The sequence below is a fragment of the Pipistrellus kuhlii genome, unplaced genomic scaffold, assembly GCF_014108245.1.
Source record: "Pipistrellus kuhlii isolate mPipKuh1 unplaced genomic scaffold, mPipKuh1.p scaffold_m20_p_5, whole genome shotgun sequence".
In the NCBI taxonomy this organism is placed as follows: domain Eukaryota; kingdom Metazoa; phylum Chordata; class Mammalia; order Chiroptera; family Vespertilionidae; genus Pipistrellus; species Pipistrellus kuhlii.
The window spans coordinates 77,544,311-77,563,370 of NW_023425551.1; the positions used below are offsets into that span (position 1 = coordinate 77,544,311).

At 40.8% G+C, this 19,060-nt stretch overlaps 1 protein-coding gene across 1 annotated transcript in view; it reads right to left on the minus strand.

Annotated features, from left to right (window-relative positions):
• The window catches only part of DNAH8 (dynein axonemal heavy chain 8), a 263,341-nt gene that overhangs the window by 227,575 nt on the left and 16,706 nt on the right, over positions 1–19,060 (minus strand). Inside the window, exons 7-11 of the mRNA XM_036414990.2 lie at positions 17,565–17,741; positions 10,419–10,532; positions 5,201–5,308; positions 902–1,003; positions 288–434 (exon numbers count right to left, since the gene is read on the minus strand). Of these exons, the coding sequence (XP_036270883.2) occupies positions 288–434; positions 902–1,003; positions 5,201–5,308; positions 10,419–10,532; positions 17,565–17,741 (648 nt within the window). The remainder of the gene's footprint in view (positions 1–287; positions 435–901; positions 1,004–5,200; positions 5,309–10,418; positions 10,533–17,564; positions 17,742–19,060) is intronic.

The following is a 19,060-nucleotide window of genomic DNA, read 5'->3' on the forward strand; positions in this document are numbered from 1 at the left end:
CTCGCCCAACACAATGGTGAAGAGCAGAGGCTTTTGAGTTCAAGCTCCCTGGGTGGAGGCAGACCTGGAGAAAAGTAAAAGTTTGCAATAGCTTGTGTGTAGCTGGCAGAAGACACTAATCAGGAATAAAAAACAAGATTTAATAAAAATGCAGTAAGTAATATCTAATGATTCGTACCAACAGTGAGACGAGCAATCTGGAACAATAATTCTCGCAGTGCTATGTAAAGTGCCACATAACCAGAGAGGTGTGTTTGGGGTGGATGCTGTGGCTGTACCATGCTTACCTTTTCCAGTCTTTTGCAGAAAGCTTCAAATTTTCCAAATATATACATTTCTGAAACCTCAAAAGACTTTTCCCCCGAGGATTCTAAAATCAGTTTCCTTGTTTTGTGAAAAGATGCCTGATATTCCTTAAAGAGGAAAATGCAATCCTGTGGAAAAATTAAAAAAAAGGGACAGAAAGGGAGGTGAGACATTCAATGTTCAGGAGTCAAAAATTCTACCTTCACACAGAGCTGATCGCATCAGCCCCTCAACAGGGGCTATTGCTAGTAACATTAAAAGTTCACATTCTTGCCTTGTCTGCATGGCTCAGTGGTTGAGCATCAACCTATGAACCAGAAGTCATGGTTTGATTCCTGGGGTTGCAGGTTCAATCCCCAGTAGGAGGCAGCAATCAATGACTCTCTCTCATCATTGATGTTTCTATCTCTGGAGGCAGACTTGAAGAAAAGTGAAAGTTTTCTCTCAGGCTACTTTGCTCAATGTTTTATCAAAATTAACATGCTTAGTATATGAATAAAGTAAATAAAATTGGGCCAAATGGTGAAAGCTTTACTTTATGAAAATAAAAATACGTAAAAAATAAAATAAATAAATAAATAATACTTATAAAAACCTGAATTTTCTTTAGTACAAGGGGTGTTTCCTGATCCCATACATGGCTAGTTCCTCCATCAGTAATATAGGCTTTCGATGCTGTCACCATTTGATTTGTTACCTAAAATGAATATTAGTCCAAAATAACTGAAGAGAAATAATTTTTTTAAATCACAAGCATAAAAATAATAAGTAGTAAACCTATGTAATGTATGACAGTATATGAAACATTCCAGAAATATACATTCCAGTAAAAAAAAAAAAAGTCATGTTTACCTACAACATTTAAGTCAATGTAATTGGGGCTATAAATTTCAAAATCTACTATATTTTCCACTTGTCTATTTCTGCATTAATTAGAACTTGATCCAGTCTAAGTGTGATTCTTCACCATCCTTTAACATGCAAACCAAATATCATATCCCCCCCAAACAGTGAAAAAAGTCAAGATATCTATTTAAATAGTCCGGAAGTGTCTGGACCGGTTTGGCTCAATGGATAGAGCGTCGGCTTGGGGACTGAAGGGCCCCGGTTCGATTCCGGTCAAGGGCATGTACCTTGGTTGCGGGCACATCCCCAGTAGGGGGTGTGCAAGAGGCAGCTGATCGATGATTCTCTCTCATCGATGTTTCTAACTCTCTATCTCTCTCCCTTCCTCTTTGTATAAAAATCAATAAAATATATTTTAAATAGTCCGGAAGTTAAGTCAAGATGTCAGACTCACACACAGAAATTTTGGAGAATTCCTCAAATATGGAAAGCATATGGGATCAAATCTATTTTTTTAAAAAGGGGAGGGGGGACTGGAGAAAACCAGAACCCAGTTCTGGAGATTACTGTGAAGGTTACTGTGAAACAATATGGCAAATTTTCAAGATGGAAGATGTCATGAGGGGCCTTTGGTTGTAACCCCACACACTGAATTTGCAGCAACTTCTACAACAGGCAAAGGGACACATGCTGAAAGGACAAAGCTGTAGGTGTGAGCCACAGTCTTGGAGAGGAGTGGCTGTATCAGGTAGCTAGGAGGACATATCAGAGAAAATATTATTCATACTTCCTTCTCAATGTAAGTCACACCCCATCCCTTCAAGAAACAGAACAGGGAGGCAAATTAGAAGCCTCAAATACAAAAATGGCCAGACAACTAAGAATTGTCAAGCAATTAAAGAATACAAACTTGGTAACAGAGGCAGTAAACTCAACAAAGATAGGAAATACAGAAGAAATATATGTAAAATCTTTTAAAATGTCTTTTATCAACCAAATCTATATATATAAAAGCCTAAGCAACCGGAACGACGGGTCCACTAGTCACTATGATGCACATTGACCACCAGGGGGCAGACGCTCATGCAGGAGCTGCTCCTGGTGGTCAATGTGCTCCCACAGCCATCCTCCTGTGGTCTCTCCCCCACTGCCAGCCCCCCAATAAGCCCCAAGGGGAGGGACCCCCGGCCAACTTCCCATGCCACCCCCCCCCCACCAGCCAACCTCTCGAGGTTCCTCCCTTTGCTGACTGCCCCCCGCCCAATAGGCCCTGAGGAGGGGCTTCCAGCCAACCTCCCAGAGTCCTTCTCCCTGGCCAGTCCCCCAATAGGCCTCGATCACCAGCCAGGCCGAAGGACCACATCCATGCATAAATTCATGCACCAGACCTCTAGTTAATTCATAAGAAAGAAATGAGAGAATTTTAAAACTAGAGAAGTTGGAAATTGAAAATTTTATTGTCAATTTTTTTTTAATCTATTGATAGATTGTCTAGCATTTGGAGAAGAAATTAAGAACACATGAGTGAGCTGAAGGGTCAAAAGACAAAGATAGACAAAAAGAAATAGTTAAGAGAAATGGGAGTTAGATTCAAAGGGTAAGAATAAACTGAACAAGTGGGTAAGAAATAATCAAAGACAAAAGAGGCAATTTCTCTGGAAAAAGAGAGACAAAAGTCTTTGGATTGAAACAACCCAGCACTATAGAAAATAATAAATACAAAAAGAACCACATCACTTTGACATTTTAGAAGTTCAAGGATAGAGAAAAAAATCCTAACAGCTTCCTGAGAGAATAAAACATGTTTCCTACAAAGGAAAAACAATCAGGTTAGCATTAAATTTCTCATCAACAATACTGTGTATTAGACAGCAATACCTTCAAAGTTCCAGAAGAAAATACATTGAACTTAGGATTCCAGTGAAACTAATATTTGAGTGGTAAGACAAAATGAAGGTATTTTCAGACATGTGGGAATTCAGAAGGTTCACCACACACAGAAAAGAACCACTTGAGAATTTTTTTTGGCAAAAGAAGTAATGAATCGTCTTGGTCTGACAGCTCAGATGGTTAGAACATTGTCCCAGTACACCAAGGTTGTGGGCTCGAACCTTGATCAGGGCACATACAAGAAGCAACCAATGAATACATAAATAAATGGAACAACAAATAGATATTCCTCTCTCTCTCTCTTTCTCCCTATCTGTCTCTCTCTCTAAAAAATTAACAAATTAAAAAAAAAAGAATGAATCCACAATGGAAGAAAATGTGGAAATCACAAAACAGGTTATCAAAGAAACTAACACTACTTAGATTTTAGTTAGAATACTTGTTAATTCATAATGTTGAAAAAATATCTACACTAATGATAGACAAATATGTAAATTGACTGTTCCTCCACTGCCCACAGCCAATCAGGAGTGAGTATGCAAATTAACCCAACAAAGATGGCAGACCTATCGGCAATGCACATGCATGCAGGCACTGAGTGGCCAGGAGCGGGGCAGGATGCTCAGGGCCTATGAGCACAGGTGTCGAGTGGTTGCGGGCAGGGCACTCAGGATATAAACGCACTGACACTGAGTGGCCAGGGGTGAGGTGGGAGGGGTGAGGTGGGACACCTACCCACCTTCACATAGCCAGGGCAATGTGGAGGACATGCCAGGGACCCTGCCCAGTTTGACCCTGTGGTTAGCACGCACACCAACACTGAGTAGCCAGGGTCCCGTGGAAACCACTGGAGTGTCCAGTCCTGTCAACCTGGCCTGGGGGCAGCTGGAGTTCACAGTCCTTTTGATTTCTGCAGCCCCTGGACTGGAAACGGAAACCAAAAGCATGGGGAGCACCAGGAATTCTGGGAATCATAGTTCTTGTGGCAGACGTGTTGCAGGATCTCCTAGCCACATGTGTCAAACACAAGGCCCGCGGGCCAAATCCGTCCTGCCAGGCCTTGCAATGTGGCCCGCACTGCGCTGTCATCACTGCACTCCGCTGCGTTTCCATCACAATGACAGTTTATGACTGTTCAGTAAACCATTCTGCCCGCGATTTAGGCTGGATTTTAGATTTTGGCCCCTTCTCTGATTGAGTTCGACACCCCTACAGACACTAGAGCAGAGTGAGCCTGGAGCAAGATACTGTTGCAGGTGGGGGATGGAGGGACAGCAAGGGTGAGAGACGTAAGTAAAGTCAGAGTGTTGAGGAAAAATTAAAGGGAAGGCATCCTGCAACTTTTAGGAAATCTCCTCCAATGGAGCAAAGAAAAACAAAGACCTCTGTGAGCACCAAACCAAACTGGGTTGGAGTCTCAGACAATTCACGCATATGATTGCAAAGACAGACAGACACTCCTGGATTTGAGAGGGTTCCCCTGAGGGCTCCCAGATGGAGAGGGTGCAGGTCTGGCTGAGGACCCATTCCTAGTTAATAATAATATGGAACCAGAGATCTCAATGTGGAACATAAAGAGCCTGAAGGAGAGAAGGAAGAGACAGGGAAGAATACCAAGGTTCTTGCCTTGTTGAGAACACAATGATTAAATCTACCCTTCGTGGGGGGCAGAATGGGGGGAGGAGAGGGAGGGTTAAAGCTGAACTGTGAATGTTACTTATATTCTGCTTGAATCATTTACAAAGAAATTCTATTCATATATTTCTTGGACAATTTTTTAAATCATTTAAAATAATAAACCATAAGGCATTACATGAGAGATTTTACACAAACTACAGTGCCAGTGGGAGTAGCTAAAGAAATATTGTTAATAGTGGACACAAACCTTAGCTCTTGAGCAAAACTATTTGGAGTGGATAAATATGGTCACCATCTACATTTAAACAAAAAAGCCTGGAGGCTTACCTCCAGCAAGGAGAAAAGTTCCCTTCAATTAAGCACAACCAACTCCAGTCAACATCTTCCTTTTCTTGTCCACGGGAAGTATTAAAATCCAAAATTCCCAGAGGCACCCAACCCTCCCATTTCCCTTTTCCGGTTCAGAGGGAGAGCATTATTCACAGAGTTACAGGTGTGACTCCCCCACTTACAAACTTACCTTGATAAACAATGAGGTCATTCTCTCTGAGGTATTATAGTACCTAGACACACTGTGAATCATTCTGATGGCATTAATCAAATTTTGTATTCCATGGGCCATGGAAACCTAAAATTGAAATATATCGAGTGAATTCCATCATAGATTGATAAGTTTAATAACAATATCCTATAATATTCAAAACTCTAAACATAGATAAACATCGAATTTTACTAAATGCAATGTGGTAGCCCAGACTGGATCCTGGAACAGAAAAAGGCCATCAGTTTTGGTGAATATGCCAAGGGAATTCAAGATGCTAACAGGAGAAGCTGGGTGAAAAGAATTTGGTACTACTGTTGCTTAAAGGTGTATTCAGAAATAAAATATTAGAGGTGAAAGTTATGTTAAGGATTAATAGTTCAAGCTGCTCTTTTTTAAAGTGAAGAAACTGATAACTTGAGAGGTAAAGTGACTTACCTAGGTCAGAAAGCTAGTTAAAAACAGAGATCAGACTAGTACTCATTTCCATGTGTTCCATTCAATTTGCCATTCAGCAAGCATACTAAGTGCCACTAAGTTCTGAGTATAATGGGCAAAATCCACATAGATGGGGCCTATTCTGGAGGAGGTCACGGCTGAGTGCAAGAGACGTGCACAAACAAGTCAAACAGCAGAGCAGCACACAGCAGAGCAGAATAAGTGCAAACACAGATAAAACCGTTGCTAACGTGTATCCAGGGCTTACTGTGTGCCAGGCACTAGGCAAAGAGCTCCGCCTCGTCATTTATGCCGACAATGGCTTCTTAAGGTAGGTTTGATCTCATCACAGCTAAGACATCACTGATTGCAAGACTGACTGTACCGTCCCACTACTTTACAAGATACTATTATAAGAAAAGGGCATCTCATTCCCACATAAAACTAAGCCACCCAATCGCTCCACCCGCTCTGTTACAGTGAAGATGAAACAGAGGAGCCGTGGAGAGAAAGATGGGAACAAACCTTGTATGTCCCAATCCCACTCCTCCTGGAGGGAGGGAAGAGGAATTCCCCTGAGAATTTGTACTACAAGCTGGCACTCATTCACTGCAGTCTGAACTCACACCAATGGTACAAAAACAAACAGAGGAAAAAACTCTATCCCTCAAGGAGAGAACTAATAGTCACATTCACAAAGATGCATAAAGTCAACTGACGATAAAATGTTCTCTGAGTGCAGAGATGTTAAAATGCGATAATGTTTTAGACCCTATAAAATAAAATATTGTTCCTCCCGTTCTTCCCTTGAGAAAATGGAGAGGTAGGGGAGTTAAGTACCCTGATCGAGATCCGAGGGCTATAGCATAACCCCAGTTCTGTACCTGGGATTCCTGAGGCCTGCTTTTCCCATGGTGTAAATCACGTTGGAAGAACAGATAAGGGCAATGGCACTCCCGCCCTCAAGGAGGATGCCTATTCATTTCTAAGACAATATAAATATATCAACTATTTTTAAAATGGTAATGGAATAAGTAAAACCAGAAAGAACAACTACTAATTCATGTCACAAGTATGAGGTGTGACAATGGCATAATTAATTGTATGTGGCTTAAGAACATTAACATTATTTCATAGTTAACCCTATGTGTCAGAATTCATATTAGATGTGTCATCTGTAGATCAAAAAAATATTCTAATAAAAAAAAATGTGCCTAGAAGGCGACCCTGCCACCCTTAACAAGGCAAGCCTACAAAGTACCCCCAAATCCAATGAAAAAGGCTTAGGGACAGCAACAAATGGACCCATCAGGAGAATGCCCTTCAACTGAATTTTAAACATCCTCTATAATAATGAAAGCGTAATATGCTAATTAGAATGGACATCGTTCCGGACAACCTTCTGGACAAAGCCAGGCCTCACATGTGAGGGAAGCCCGGGTCCCGGGTGCCAGAGGGAAGCCAGTGCCGGCAGCCTGGGGAAGGAAGGCCTGCTCTTGCACGAATTTCATGTATCAGGCCTCTAGTTACATATAATAGTAGCTGCTTGAAGGCACAGTTCTTACCTATTTATACACAATACTCAGACATCTTATATGTAAAATGTGTAATAGTAGATTTGCCTAACATGTAATACCAGGATGATAAAAATTTATCAACGAGCAATGGAAGCATGAGTCCTCTGCACTTTTCCTGCTCAAATGACAGTGACAAACTAAACAGAAATTGTTGATTGTTTTTAATAAAAAAAAAAGAAAGTGAGAAAAAAGGAATTTGTGAAACTACAAAAATAGTGGGTGTATTGGGGGGAAGCAATTACATGACAACACTATTAATACTCCAATTTCAAAAGAAAATGTTTGAAACATTCCTACATCAGAAAATGTAAAAAGCTCAATAACAATAAAATAATAGTAATAATAGTAATAATGTATATCCATAGCTAGAACAACTGAACAAAGTGTTATAACAGACTAGGATGAAAAGAACACCAGCACTAAAAGATGTGAAAATTATGGAAATTTAAGCAAGTCTGTTGAACCAAGAAGGTAAAATCAGTAGACCTTAAAATCTAGAGGTCTTGATAACAATAGGAACTATTGTATCATCTTTCCACATTTATTTTTTATACTGGAAAGTTTTAAATGTGTAGAAAAGTGAAGAGAATAGTCTAATGATCATCTATCCCCACCACCAGATTTGACAAATGTTAACATTTTGCTATCTTCATTCACCTATTATTTTTTACATCAAGAGCCACTTGTAGGTAGACCTTTCTAGAGTAGGCATTACATGTATGTGTACTTAACATTTGCTCCCTCAACTCTTGTAACTCCAAATGCTTGTGACATGTGATCATTCTAATTCTCTAATTTTTCTTAGACACAAATTTCAATTGCACATTATAAAGCTGAGGAATTAAGTCCTTGATCTAGAGCACATGTGTCAAACACAAGGCCCGCGGGCCAAATCCGTCCCGCCAGGCCTTGCAATGTGGCCCGCACTGCGCTGTCATCACTGCACTCCGCTGCGTTTCCATCACAATGACAGTTTATGACTGTTCAGTAAACCATTCTGCCCGCGATTTAGGCTGGATTTTAGATTTTGGCCCCTTCTCTGATTGAGTTCGACACCCCTAATCTAGAGTGAGCCACGCAATAGCCGTATTTCTCTATCACCATGTAATCTGGGGTTTTTTGCTCATGGTCACATGCACAGAAGCACCTAAGATATTCTTATATGAAACAGATTTTAAAAAGGTTCCCAATGTAAGTTCAGTAGCTGGTATGAGGAGTAGAAGTGAAGAGAATACTAGGTGTGCCAGTTAATAATTTGGATTTTGTAATCAGAGAAAACCTGGTAATTTCAAGAGAAACATCAAAAGTGCTTTATTCAAAGTAATGTCCATTGCTAGCTACACATTTCTCCATCTTTCAGGTAATTTGCGGATACCATCCCAATAGAACTTTTCTTGTTTTGAGGCAAACCATTCAGAGACCCAATTTTCCACTTCTTTGTACGTTTTGAAGTGCTGCTCAGAAAGTGCATGTGCCATTGATGGGAACAAGTGCTAATCTGAAGGAGCAAGGTCTGGTGAATACAGCGGGTGGGTTAATATTTCCAAGGATAGATCTTTTAACATGTCTTTAACTGGTTTTGAAATGTGTGACGATGTGTTATTATGAAGCAAAATTACTTTGCCGTGTCTTCTGGCACATTCTGATCAATTCTTGATCAAAGCGTGGTTCAAATTGATGGTTGTCAGTAGCGATCAGTATTAACAGTTTCACCTCCTTTTAGAAGCTCATAATACCTAGTAAAGTTTAAATCATAATTCTTCTTTGTTAACAACAACAATAAGTTGTAAATGAGTTAAAATCCATCATCTCTTTGTGGAATCAATTTTAAAACTGCTTCTGAGAAGTCTTTCTATCCTCTTTCATGGTGCTTCCTGGTGGATGATGGATTCCCACATGGCAATAAGAATTGCACCTGTCCAGGACTCTCAACCCACTTTTCCCTCACCACCCACATTAAATTCCCTGGCTACCAATATTCTCTTGGAATATATATATATATATGAAATATCCCTACATATCCCTCTTCTCCAATATAAGTGATACGGAACATAGACTCTTCCCCTTTCCCTGCCTCTAGGATGAAACTCGAACCCAAAATGATTGGTTACCCAGGCTATATGGCCAGTGGTGCCCTGTATGTGGAGGATTTGACTCTCTCTTCAAAGATTAAAATGGAGAATGCCAAACATGTATGTCGAACACTAATGTAAATTATTTCAAGAGCAAATAAATTTAGAGAATACCTTGAGGAGGCAGCAAAGTGAAGTGGGGGTAAATATAACTTATATTGTCAAAGAGTGCCGGATTCAAATTCAGCCTCATCACTTATACTTGTAGAAATGCTCAAGTTCAGTTTCCTAGTCTTTAAAACAAGGACTGTTGTGAATACAGAATGAAAATATATGGAAATGCCTACAATGAAAGACCCAGGTTCTCAAGACAGTGGACATCTTTAAAACCACAGCTGCACAAGGTTCTCAACAAAAACTGGTTTCCTTGATTTCCCTGCTCTATCTAAAGAAAGGAGAGAGGGTTCTCTTTCACTTTCATACTTCACATGAAACATTATGAAATGCCAGATAACTTATGAATAAAAAACTAATAGAAACTTAGAAAAATAGAAGGAAATGGTAGTACTAATATGTCCTTTAAAGGAACTCTATAGAAATATTATAAGAAAAGTAGGTTCAAAACTAGAAGATGGCTCCTGTTAGAAACTACTAGTAGAAGGTGCATCACTGACTAGCTGAGAGATACTGGTAAAGTCACTATGTCACCCGGAGTTTTGATTTCCTAATCTCTAGCCTGGTAGATAGGTTCAAAGACGGCCCCAATGATGTTCATCCTCACAGTATTCACACTCCTCTGTAATCCCTTCTCCTGTGTGTGCACTGGTTGCCTGACTTGCTTCCACCGTACAGAATACAACAGACGTGATGGAACATCACTTGTGAGATAATGAGTATATTTGTCTTGTTTAAATCACAATGGGTGTCATCTTTATGTTAATACATTATATGTAATGTGGGTTAAAAAATATAGTTTTAATCCATTATAAATATGTAATGGGGAAATAGATCTTTTAAATAATTTTTCTGCAGTATGTTTTCCCATATACACATATTAAGTTATTTTTAAATGTGGTAATTTTTAAGCTACACTTTTAAAAGCATACTTACTAGATCATAGTTATAGAGAGGTTGACATACTTTTTCTAGAGTGTACAAATATCTGACATTATCTTTTGATTCATTTGCTGTATCTGTGATTCTTGCATCCAATTCGCGCCAATTCTAAGAAAAAAATGTATAAGAATTCTATGACACATCCAAATATGTAAGTGTGCTAAAGTTTAATCAAGAAATTCAATATATATACACTAAAGTAGTAGATGGTCAGTGCATAGCATAGCAAGCAATTGAACTCCCAGTCAGTCGAACTCCTAAGGAGACATTTTGCCTATTAGACTATATAAAAATTATTAGATAAAACGTAGTGTATTAATATTTGGAGAACTACAAAGCTCAGTCTGACCAGCATAATTCTCTAAGACATGATACTGGGGAGGAAGGGTAGATGGTGGCACAGGTAAATACAGTACTCACAGCCTCCCACAACCACTTCAAAATTACAACTAAAATACAGAGCAACCATCATTCAGAACCACCTGAAATCTTCTAAATGGAAGTCCTACAACTAGAGAACTAAAGAAGAAAGCACATTGAGACTGATAGGAGGGGCAGAGGGTAGAACAGACCGATCTGGCGCCCACGTGTGGCATTTTTATAATTGGGATGGATATATTGGCAGCAAAGGCCTCCGATGAGGAGCAAGGAGTCCCAGCCCCACACCGGGCCCCAGCCCAGGTTTCCAGAGCTGGGAAGAGGAGCCCCCATAACTTCAGGCTGTAAAATTTAGTAGTGATGTGGCTGAGTGACAAGGAGACTGCTGGAGACCCAGATAGTTATTTTTAAAGGGCCGGTGCACAGACTTACTCAGACTTGCTCCCCCTGAGCTCCAGAGCTGGGACAGTGGCTTGGGTGGACCCAGGGACATATGGTGAGGAACTGGATTGTCTGGCATCAGGGCAAGAATTCAGGAGAGGCTTTATCTAAGAAAAGGGAGCTTACAGGGTCATTGTTCCTATGCTGAGACCTCCCCCATCACAGAGCTGACCGATAGGTGCCATATCTGAGTCTCCATCAACCTGACTCACACTGTTCACTCCATCTGATGATTCCCTGAGACCCTACCTTACCAAATTTATAGTACCACTCAACCTGTTAGCAGCAGTTTTTTCATATGAATGGTCTGTCTTAACTCAGGATTCACTCTTTCCTAAAATCTCTCAAACAAGCAGAAACTTGGGTCAGCATGCCCCAAAACTATCAATAAAAGGCCCAATACCCAGCCTTAGCATCAGCCTGCCTTGCTTCACAGCTGGGCCTACCTTGGGTACTTCCAAGCCCAACTAAAGTAGCAGCCACCAGCACATCATTCTGTAGTTCCTTTGGAAGGCCCAAGAGCCAGTGCACCTGGTGGACAGCTTCAGCCACCCCAGATTACAACTCTAACACCCATGAGTGATTGACTCACTTAAGAGGCAGACTCAGTAAGCACCCACTGAAGCAACTCTTGCTCCATAGGGGTGTCTCCTGAACAGCAGCTTTTCTGCTGTAGTTACAGCTAGTACTCACAGCCAATTGGCCTGGGGGTCAATTCCTCCCAGTTAGGTCACCTACAACAAGACAATGCACACAACCCACACATGGGTGCACCTAGAATACCCAGATCAGGCAACTACTTCAGGACACCTACTTCACAAGGCCACTCTATCAATTCTAGGAGACATAGAAGCTCTACCTAACACATAGAAACAAACAAATGGAAGCAGCCAAAATGTAGAAACAAAGAAACATACCACAAATTAAAGAATAGAAGAAGCCCCCTGATAAAGAACTAAATAAAATAGAATCAAGTAAACTACTAGATACAGAATTTTAAAAAATGGTTATAAGAATGCTAAAAGATCTTAATGAGAGCTTCAATGGGTTTAGTGAGACTCTCAAGGATCTTAGTGAGAAAACCAAAGACATGAAAAAGGACCTATCAGAAATTAAGCATAATTAACTGAATTAAAGAATAATTTATTCTTTATTTCAGGGAATCAACAGCAGAGTCAAAGATGTTGAGAATCAAATCAGTGATCTGGAATATGAGGAAGCAAAAAACACCCAATCAGAAGAGCAAAAAGAAAAAATAATCCAAAAATATTAAGATAATGTAAGGAGCTTCTGGAACAACTTCAAGCATACCAACTTTCTCATCATGGGGGTGCCAGAAGGAGAGAAGATATTGAAAACCTATTTGAAGAAATAATGATAGAAAACTTCCCCTATCTGGTGAAAGAAATAGAGTCCAAACAAGATAAACCCAAAAAGGCCCACACCAAGACACATCATAATTAAAATGTCAAGGGATAAAAACAAAGAGAGAATCTTAAAAATCATAAGAGAAAAGCAGTTAGTTACCTACAAGGGAGCACCCATATGACTGTTAGCTGATTTCTCAACAGAAACTATGCAGGCCAGAAAGAAATGGCAAGAAATATTCAAAGTGATGAAAAGCAAGGACCTTACCAAAATTACTCTACCCAGCAAAACTAGCATTTAAAAAAAAGGTCAGACGAGATTCACAGACAAAAAAAAAAAGCTAAAAAAGCTCATTACCACCAAACCAGTATTACACAAACTGTTGAAAGGTATTCTTTTTTAAAATATAGTTATATTGATTTCAGAGAAGAAGGGAGAGGGATAGAGAAATAGAAACACTGATGAGAGAGAAACATCATTAATCGTGTGCCTCCTGCACGCCCCCTATTTAGGATTGAGCCTGCAATCCAAGCATGTTCTCTGATCAGGAATCAAACTGTGACTTCCTGATTCATGGATTGACATTCAACCACTAAGTCACACCAGGGAGGAAGAGGAGGAAAAAAGACTAAAAATATGAACAATAAAATGGCAATAAATAAATATCTATCAATAAATGAATGTAAAAATCAAAATAAATGAACAAGAAATACAATGAACAAAATAAACTGATGAATAAAATAGAACCACAGGCATGGAAAAATGGAACAGACTGAGGAATCTCAGAGGGAATTGAGGGGCGGGGGGCGGGAAGAGATTAACCAAAGAACTTATGTACATATATGCATTACCTATGGATACAGACAATAGGGTGGTGAAGGCCTGGGGCAGGATGGGAATTGGATGGAGGGGGAAATTGGGGAGAACTGGGGACATCTGTAATACTCTCAACAATAAAGATTTTTTTAAAATAAGATATGCTATTGGGAGAAGAGGGATTGAAGAATAACACATTATGATACTGTTATAAAAAAATAAAAACACAAAATTATGTCATTTCATATATAGGGAGTACACTCATCCTATATAATAAAAGCTTAATATGCTAAGTGTCTGGTCATCTGGTCGGCCATTCAACCAATCAAAACGTAATATGCTAATATATGCTAAGGCCACTCAACTGCTCACTATGATGTGCACTGACCACCAGGGGCAAACAATCCAACTGGTAGATTAGCTTGCTGCTTGGGTCTGGCCATTCGGGGTTGAGTGAGACATGCCCTGGAGCCCTCCTGTGGTCCCGCCCTGGCTGGGCAACCTCCCACATCCCTCCCCAGCCCCGATTGTGCACCAGTGGGGTCGCTCAGCCTGGCCTGCACCCTCTCACAATCTAGGACCCCTCAGGGTATGTCAGAGAGCCAGTTTCAGTCCAATCCCACAAACCAGGCCAAGGGATCCCACTGGGGCATGAATTCATGCACCAGGCCTTCAGTATATAGATATCACAGAATGAGCCAATCAGAGAAAGACAAGTATCATATGTTCTCACTCATATGTGGAATCTAATGAACAAAATAGATCCAGAGACATAGAAGCATGCAAAAGATGGATGTACTTCAGAGGGAGGGCGAGAGGGTTAGGGAGGGAGGGAGGGGGATGAAGATTAACCAAAGAACTTATATGTATATATGCAAAGCCCATGAACAAACAATAGTGCTGTGAAAGCCTGAGGACGGGGCGGGAGTAGGGTAGAGAGGGTCAACAGGGGAAAGAACAGGACATCTATAATACTTTCAATAATAAATATTTTTAAAAACCACAAATAAAAAATTTTGGTTATCTCTATGTATTTATCATTCAAGAACAGGAGTTAGGGATAAGAGGGTGTGTGATTAAAAGATACTTGCTTTAATTCAAACATAGACAACTATATGGTGGTTATCAGAGGTGAAAAGGGGGTCAAGGAGGTGAAGTGAATAAAGGGGGTCAAATATATGGGGAAGGAAGGAGACTAGACTTTGGGTGATAATCAAACAATGCATTATCCAGATGATGCATTATAGAATTGTATACTTGAAACTTTATAATGTTACCAGAGGCCCGGTGCGCAAAATTTGTGCACAGGGAGGGGGTGTCCCTCAGCCCAGCCTGCACTCTCTCCAATCTGGGACCCTCAAGGGATGTCCAACTGCCCATTTAGGCCCAATCTCGGTCAGTCAGACATCCCTCTCACAATCCAGGACTGCTGGCTCCCAACTGCTCCTCTGTCTGCCAGCCTGATCACCCCATAACCACTCCCCTGCCAGCCTGATTGATGTCTAACTGCTCCCCTGCCAGCCCGATTGCCCCTAACTGCCCTCCCCTACAGGCTTGATCACCCCCAACTGCCTTCCCTTGCAGGCCTAGTCCCTCCCAACTGCCCTCCCCTGCTGGCCTGATTGCCCACAACTGCCCTCCCTTTCAGACATGAGTCCTCCCCTGCTGACCATCTTGTAGTGGCTATCTTATGTCCACATGTGGGCTACCATCTTGTGTGTTGGTCAATTTGCATATTAGGTAGGATAGAGGCCAGGTACACGAGTGGGGGCCAGCTGGTTTGCCCTGAAGAGTGTCATGGATCAGGGTGGAGGTTCCCTTGGGGCATGGGGTGGTCTGGGCCAGGGGCCTATGGTGGTTTGCAGGCTGACCATGCCCTCCACCCCCAGCGACCCAAGCAGAGGCCCTGGTATCTGGGATTTATTTATCTTCTATAATTGAAATTTTGTAGCCTTAAGTGGAATCCACAGCTGGCCAGAGTGTGGGAGAAGCTTGGCTTCCTTCTTTGCCAGGGAAACCCAAGCCTCCTGCTCACTCTGTGGACACAACCATCTTGGTTGGATTAATTTGCATACTTGCTCCTGATTGGCTAGTGGGTGTGGCTTGTGGCTATAGTGGAGGTATGGTCAATTTGCATATTATTCTTTTATTAGATAGGATTACCCAATGTTACCCCAATAAATTTAATTTTTAAAAAGAGACACTTGTTTTATCTGCACTGTTTAAAAATATTACAAAAGATAATGTATTATCTATAATAATAAAAGCATAATATACTAATAAGACCAGACATCTGAATGACCTTCCAGATGTCATTCTTGACATCCTTCCAGATGAAGCCACAGCAGTGGGGACTGAGGCAGAGGTGGTTAGGGGCAATCAGGAAGGCAGGCAGAGTGGCTAGGGGCAATCAGGCCAGAAGGCAAGTAGATAGGGGAGATCAGGCAGGCAGGTGAGTGGTCAGGGGTGATCAGGCAAGCAGCTGAGTGGTTAGGGTGATCAGTCAGGCAGTCAGTTAGTGGTGATCAGGCAGGCAGGTGAGTGGTTAGGGGTGATCAGGCAGGCAGGTGAGTGGTTAGGGATGATCAGGCAGGCAGGCAGAGTGACTAGAGGCGATCAGGCAGGCAGGCAGAGTGATTAAGGGTGATCAGGCCGAAACCAGTTTGGCTCGGTGGATAGAGTGTTGGTCTGAGGACTGAAAGGTCCCAGGTTCGATTCCGGTCAAGGGCATGTACATTGGTTGTGGGCACATTCCCCGGTAGGGGGTGTGCAGGAGGCAGCTTGTCGATGTTTCTCTCTCATCGATGTTTCTAGCTCTCTATCCCTCTTCCTTCCTCTCTGTGAAAAATAAATGTGGTGTTTTTTTTTAAGAGTCTCATGCTCTACCGACTGAGCTAGCCGGGCATTCTGCACACTATATGTGGTTGTTTTGTTTTGTTTTTAAAAAAAAAAAAAAAGGGTGATCAGGCAGGCAAGCAAATGGTTATGGGAGATCAGGCAAGCAGGCAAGTGTTAGAGGCAATAAGGCAGGCAGGCAGAGTGGTTAGGGGTGATCAGGCAGGCAGGCAGGAGAGCAGTTAGGAGTCAGCGGTCCTGGATTTTGAGAGGGATATCCAAAGGGTCCCGGATTGGAAGAGGGTGCAGGCTAGGCTGAGGGACCCCTCCCACATGCACCAATTTTGTGCACCAGGTCTCTAGATTGTTATAAAGATGTCTTTTTATATATTTTTTTAATTTTAAAAATATATATATTTTATATTGATTTCAGAGAGGAAGGGAGAGGGGGAGCAAGAGATAGAAACATCAATGATGGGAGAGAATCATTGATTGGCTGCCTCCTGCACCCCCCAACCCCCCACTGGGGATCCATCCGCAATCCAGGCATGTGCCCTTGATGGGAATCAAACCCAGGACCCTTCAGTCTGAAAGCTCTATCCACTGAGCCAAACTGGCTAGGGCGATAAATATAATTTTTTAAGGAAGAGTAAAGAAAAAGAAAAGGAGATGAAAAGAATCAAGCTAAACTTTAATAAAGATAAGCTCTAGGAAAAAGTGAAATGTATGATGAGAGGGCATTTTGCTTTTGACTTCTCATGTAGTTCTTTTATATATGTATTTTAATATTTTATTGATTTTTTACAGAGAGGAAGGGAGAGGGATAAAGAGTTAGAAACATCGATGAGAAAGAAACATTGATCAGCTGCCTCCTGCACGCCCCCTACTGGGGATGTACCCACAACCAAGGTACATGCCCTTGACCGGAATCGAACCTGAGACCTTTCAGTCCGCAAGCTGACACTCTATCCACTGAGCCAAACCAGTCAGGGCTCATGTAGTTCTTGACCTCAATGAGTTTATGTTGATTTACAACTTCAAAAAAAAAATTTTTTTTAATAGCAATCATCCCATACTAGTATTGTTTAAATTGGTGTGCAAAATTTTGAGGACTTAATTTTCGTTTCTATACTTCATTTCCCTCTTCTGGAAATAAGTTATTATATGAGAAAGCCTTACTCAAAGATGAATACTTCTGCATATATGATGTTCATATGTGATGCAAAGAAGCAGTTCCAGAAGAGTAATTTTCTAGTTGGTTGTTCTGAACTATATCAAACTTTAAAATACAGGCCTTTTTACCTTTAACAGTTTGGAGTGTGCAACATTAAGCACATTTATGACAGCCTTACAACTTGGCCCTTTAATCTGTTCAATGATGTAATTGAATTTGGCTGACATGCGTTTCCAGTGCTCCAGTTCAGTGAGTGGGCCTGAGTCATCAGCTTCTTTTCTCATTTGCTCACTCTCAATAAGTACCTGCAATCAAAAATATTCACAGAATGGAGAAATGTTACTTTCTTTTAAAAGTTAGTTACTTTCATCTTTTCAAAGGAAGCTAAAAGTATAAATGACATTCAACATTGAAGAATAAAAACTGTTAACAGACTAAGAATAGATGGGAACTTCTTTAAAATGATAAATAGTACCTAGCTACCAAAAATCCACAGCAAACATACTTAAGGACAAAATTTTAGAAAATATCATTCTAAAACCAAGAACAAGACAACTTTGCCACTATCACAACCCACTTCCATTCAACCTGGTAATGGAGATCCCAAAACAAGATAAGTAAACAAAAGAATTCCAATAAAAATTAGAAATGAAAAAGCAAAGATGAATCATCACAGCTGACATGGTTGACCACATTCTAAAAATTAAAAAATATCTAAAAGATAAACTTTTACAATTAATGAAGCCATGGTGGCAGAGGCCAAGGCAGAGGTGGTTAGGGGAGATCAGGCTGGCAGGGGAGAGCAGCTAGAAGCGACCAGGCTGACTGGGGAGGGCAGTTAGGGGTAACCAGGCCGGCATGCAGATGTAGTTAGGGGCTTTTAGTTAGGCAGGGAGGTGGTTAGGGGCAATCAGGCTGGCAGGCAGATGTGGTTAGGAGCCAGCGGTCCCAGATTGCAAGGGGGATGTCCGATTGCCAGTTTAGGCCCAATCCCTGTGGGACATCCCCCAAGTGGTCTCGGATTGGAGAGGGTGCAGGCCAGGCTGAAGGACCATCCACCCACACACTGTGCATGAATTTTATGAACTGGGCCTCTGGTGTATATATAAATACCAGTAGCATTTCTTTATAAATCATAGAACAATCTAAAAATGTAAATATAAACATATAGCATTTGCTTGCTATAACAAATAATAACAATGATATCAAGAAATTAACAAAAGATGTACATTATCTTTTTGGAGAAAATTAGAAAACTTAAGGACAAAATTTTTGTTTATTCCAACAAACAAAAGAAGGCCTACAGAAATGGAGAGATTATACCAAGTTCGTGAATGGAAAAATTCAGTCATATAAAGATGGCATTTTTCTCTAAATTAATGTACATTCAATGAAGTTTCAATCAAAATCTCAAAAGGGTTTTTGGTACTTGATAAATTAGCCTTAAAATTAAATTTGAAAGAATTAACCAGAAGTAATAAATACAATTTTGAAGAAAAATACAGAAAGGGACTTGCCATACCAAATACTGATTTAGTAAAAAGCTACAGAAATAAAAGCAACATGGTATAGTACAAAAAAATAATAATAATAAGTAAGTAGACCAGTGGGATAGAAAAGGGGT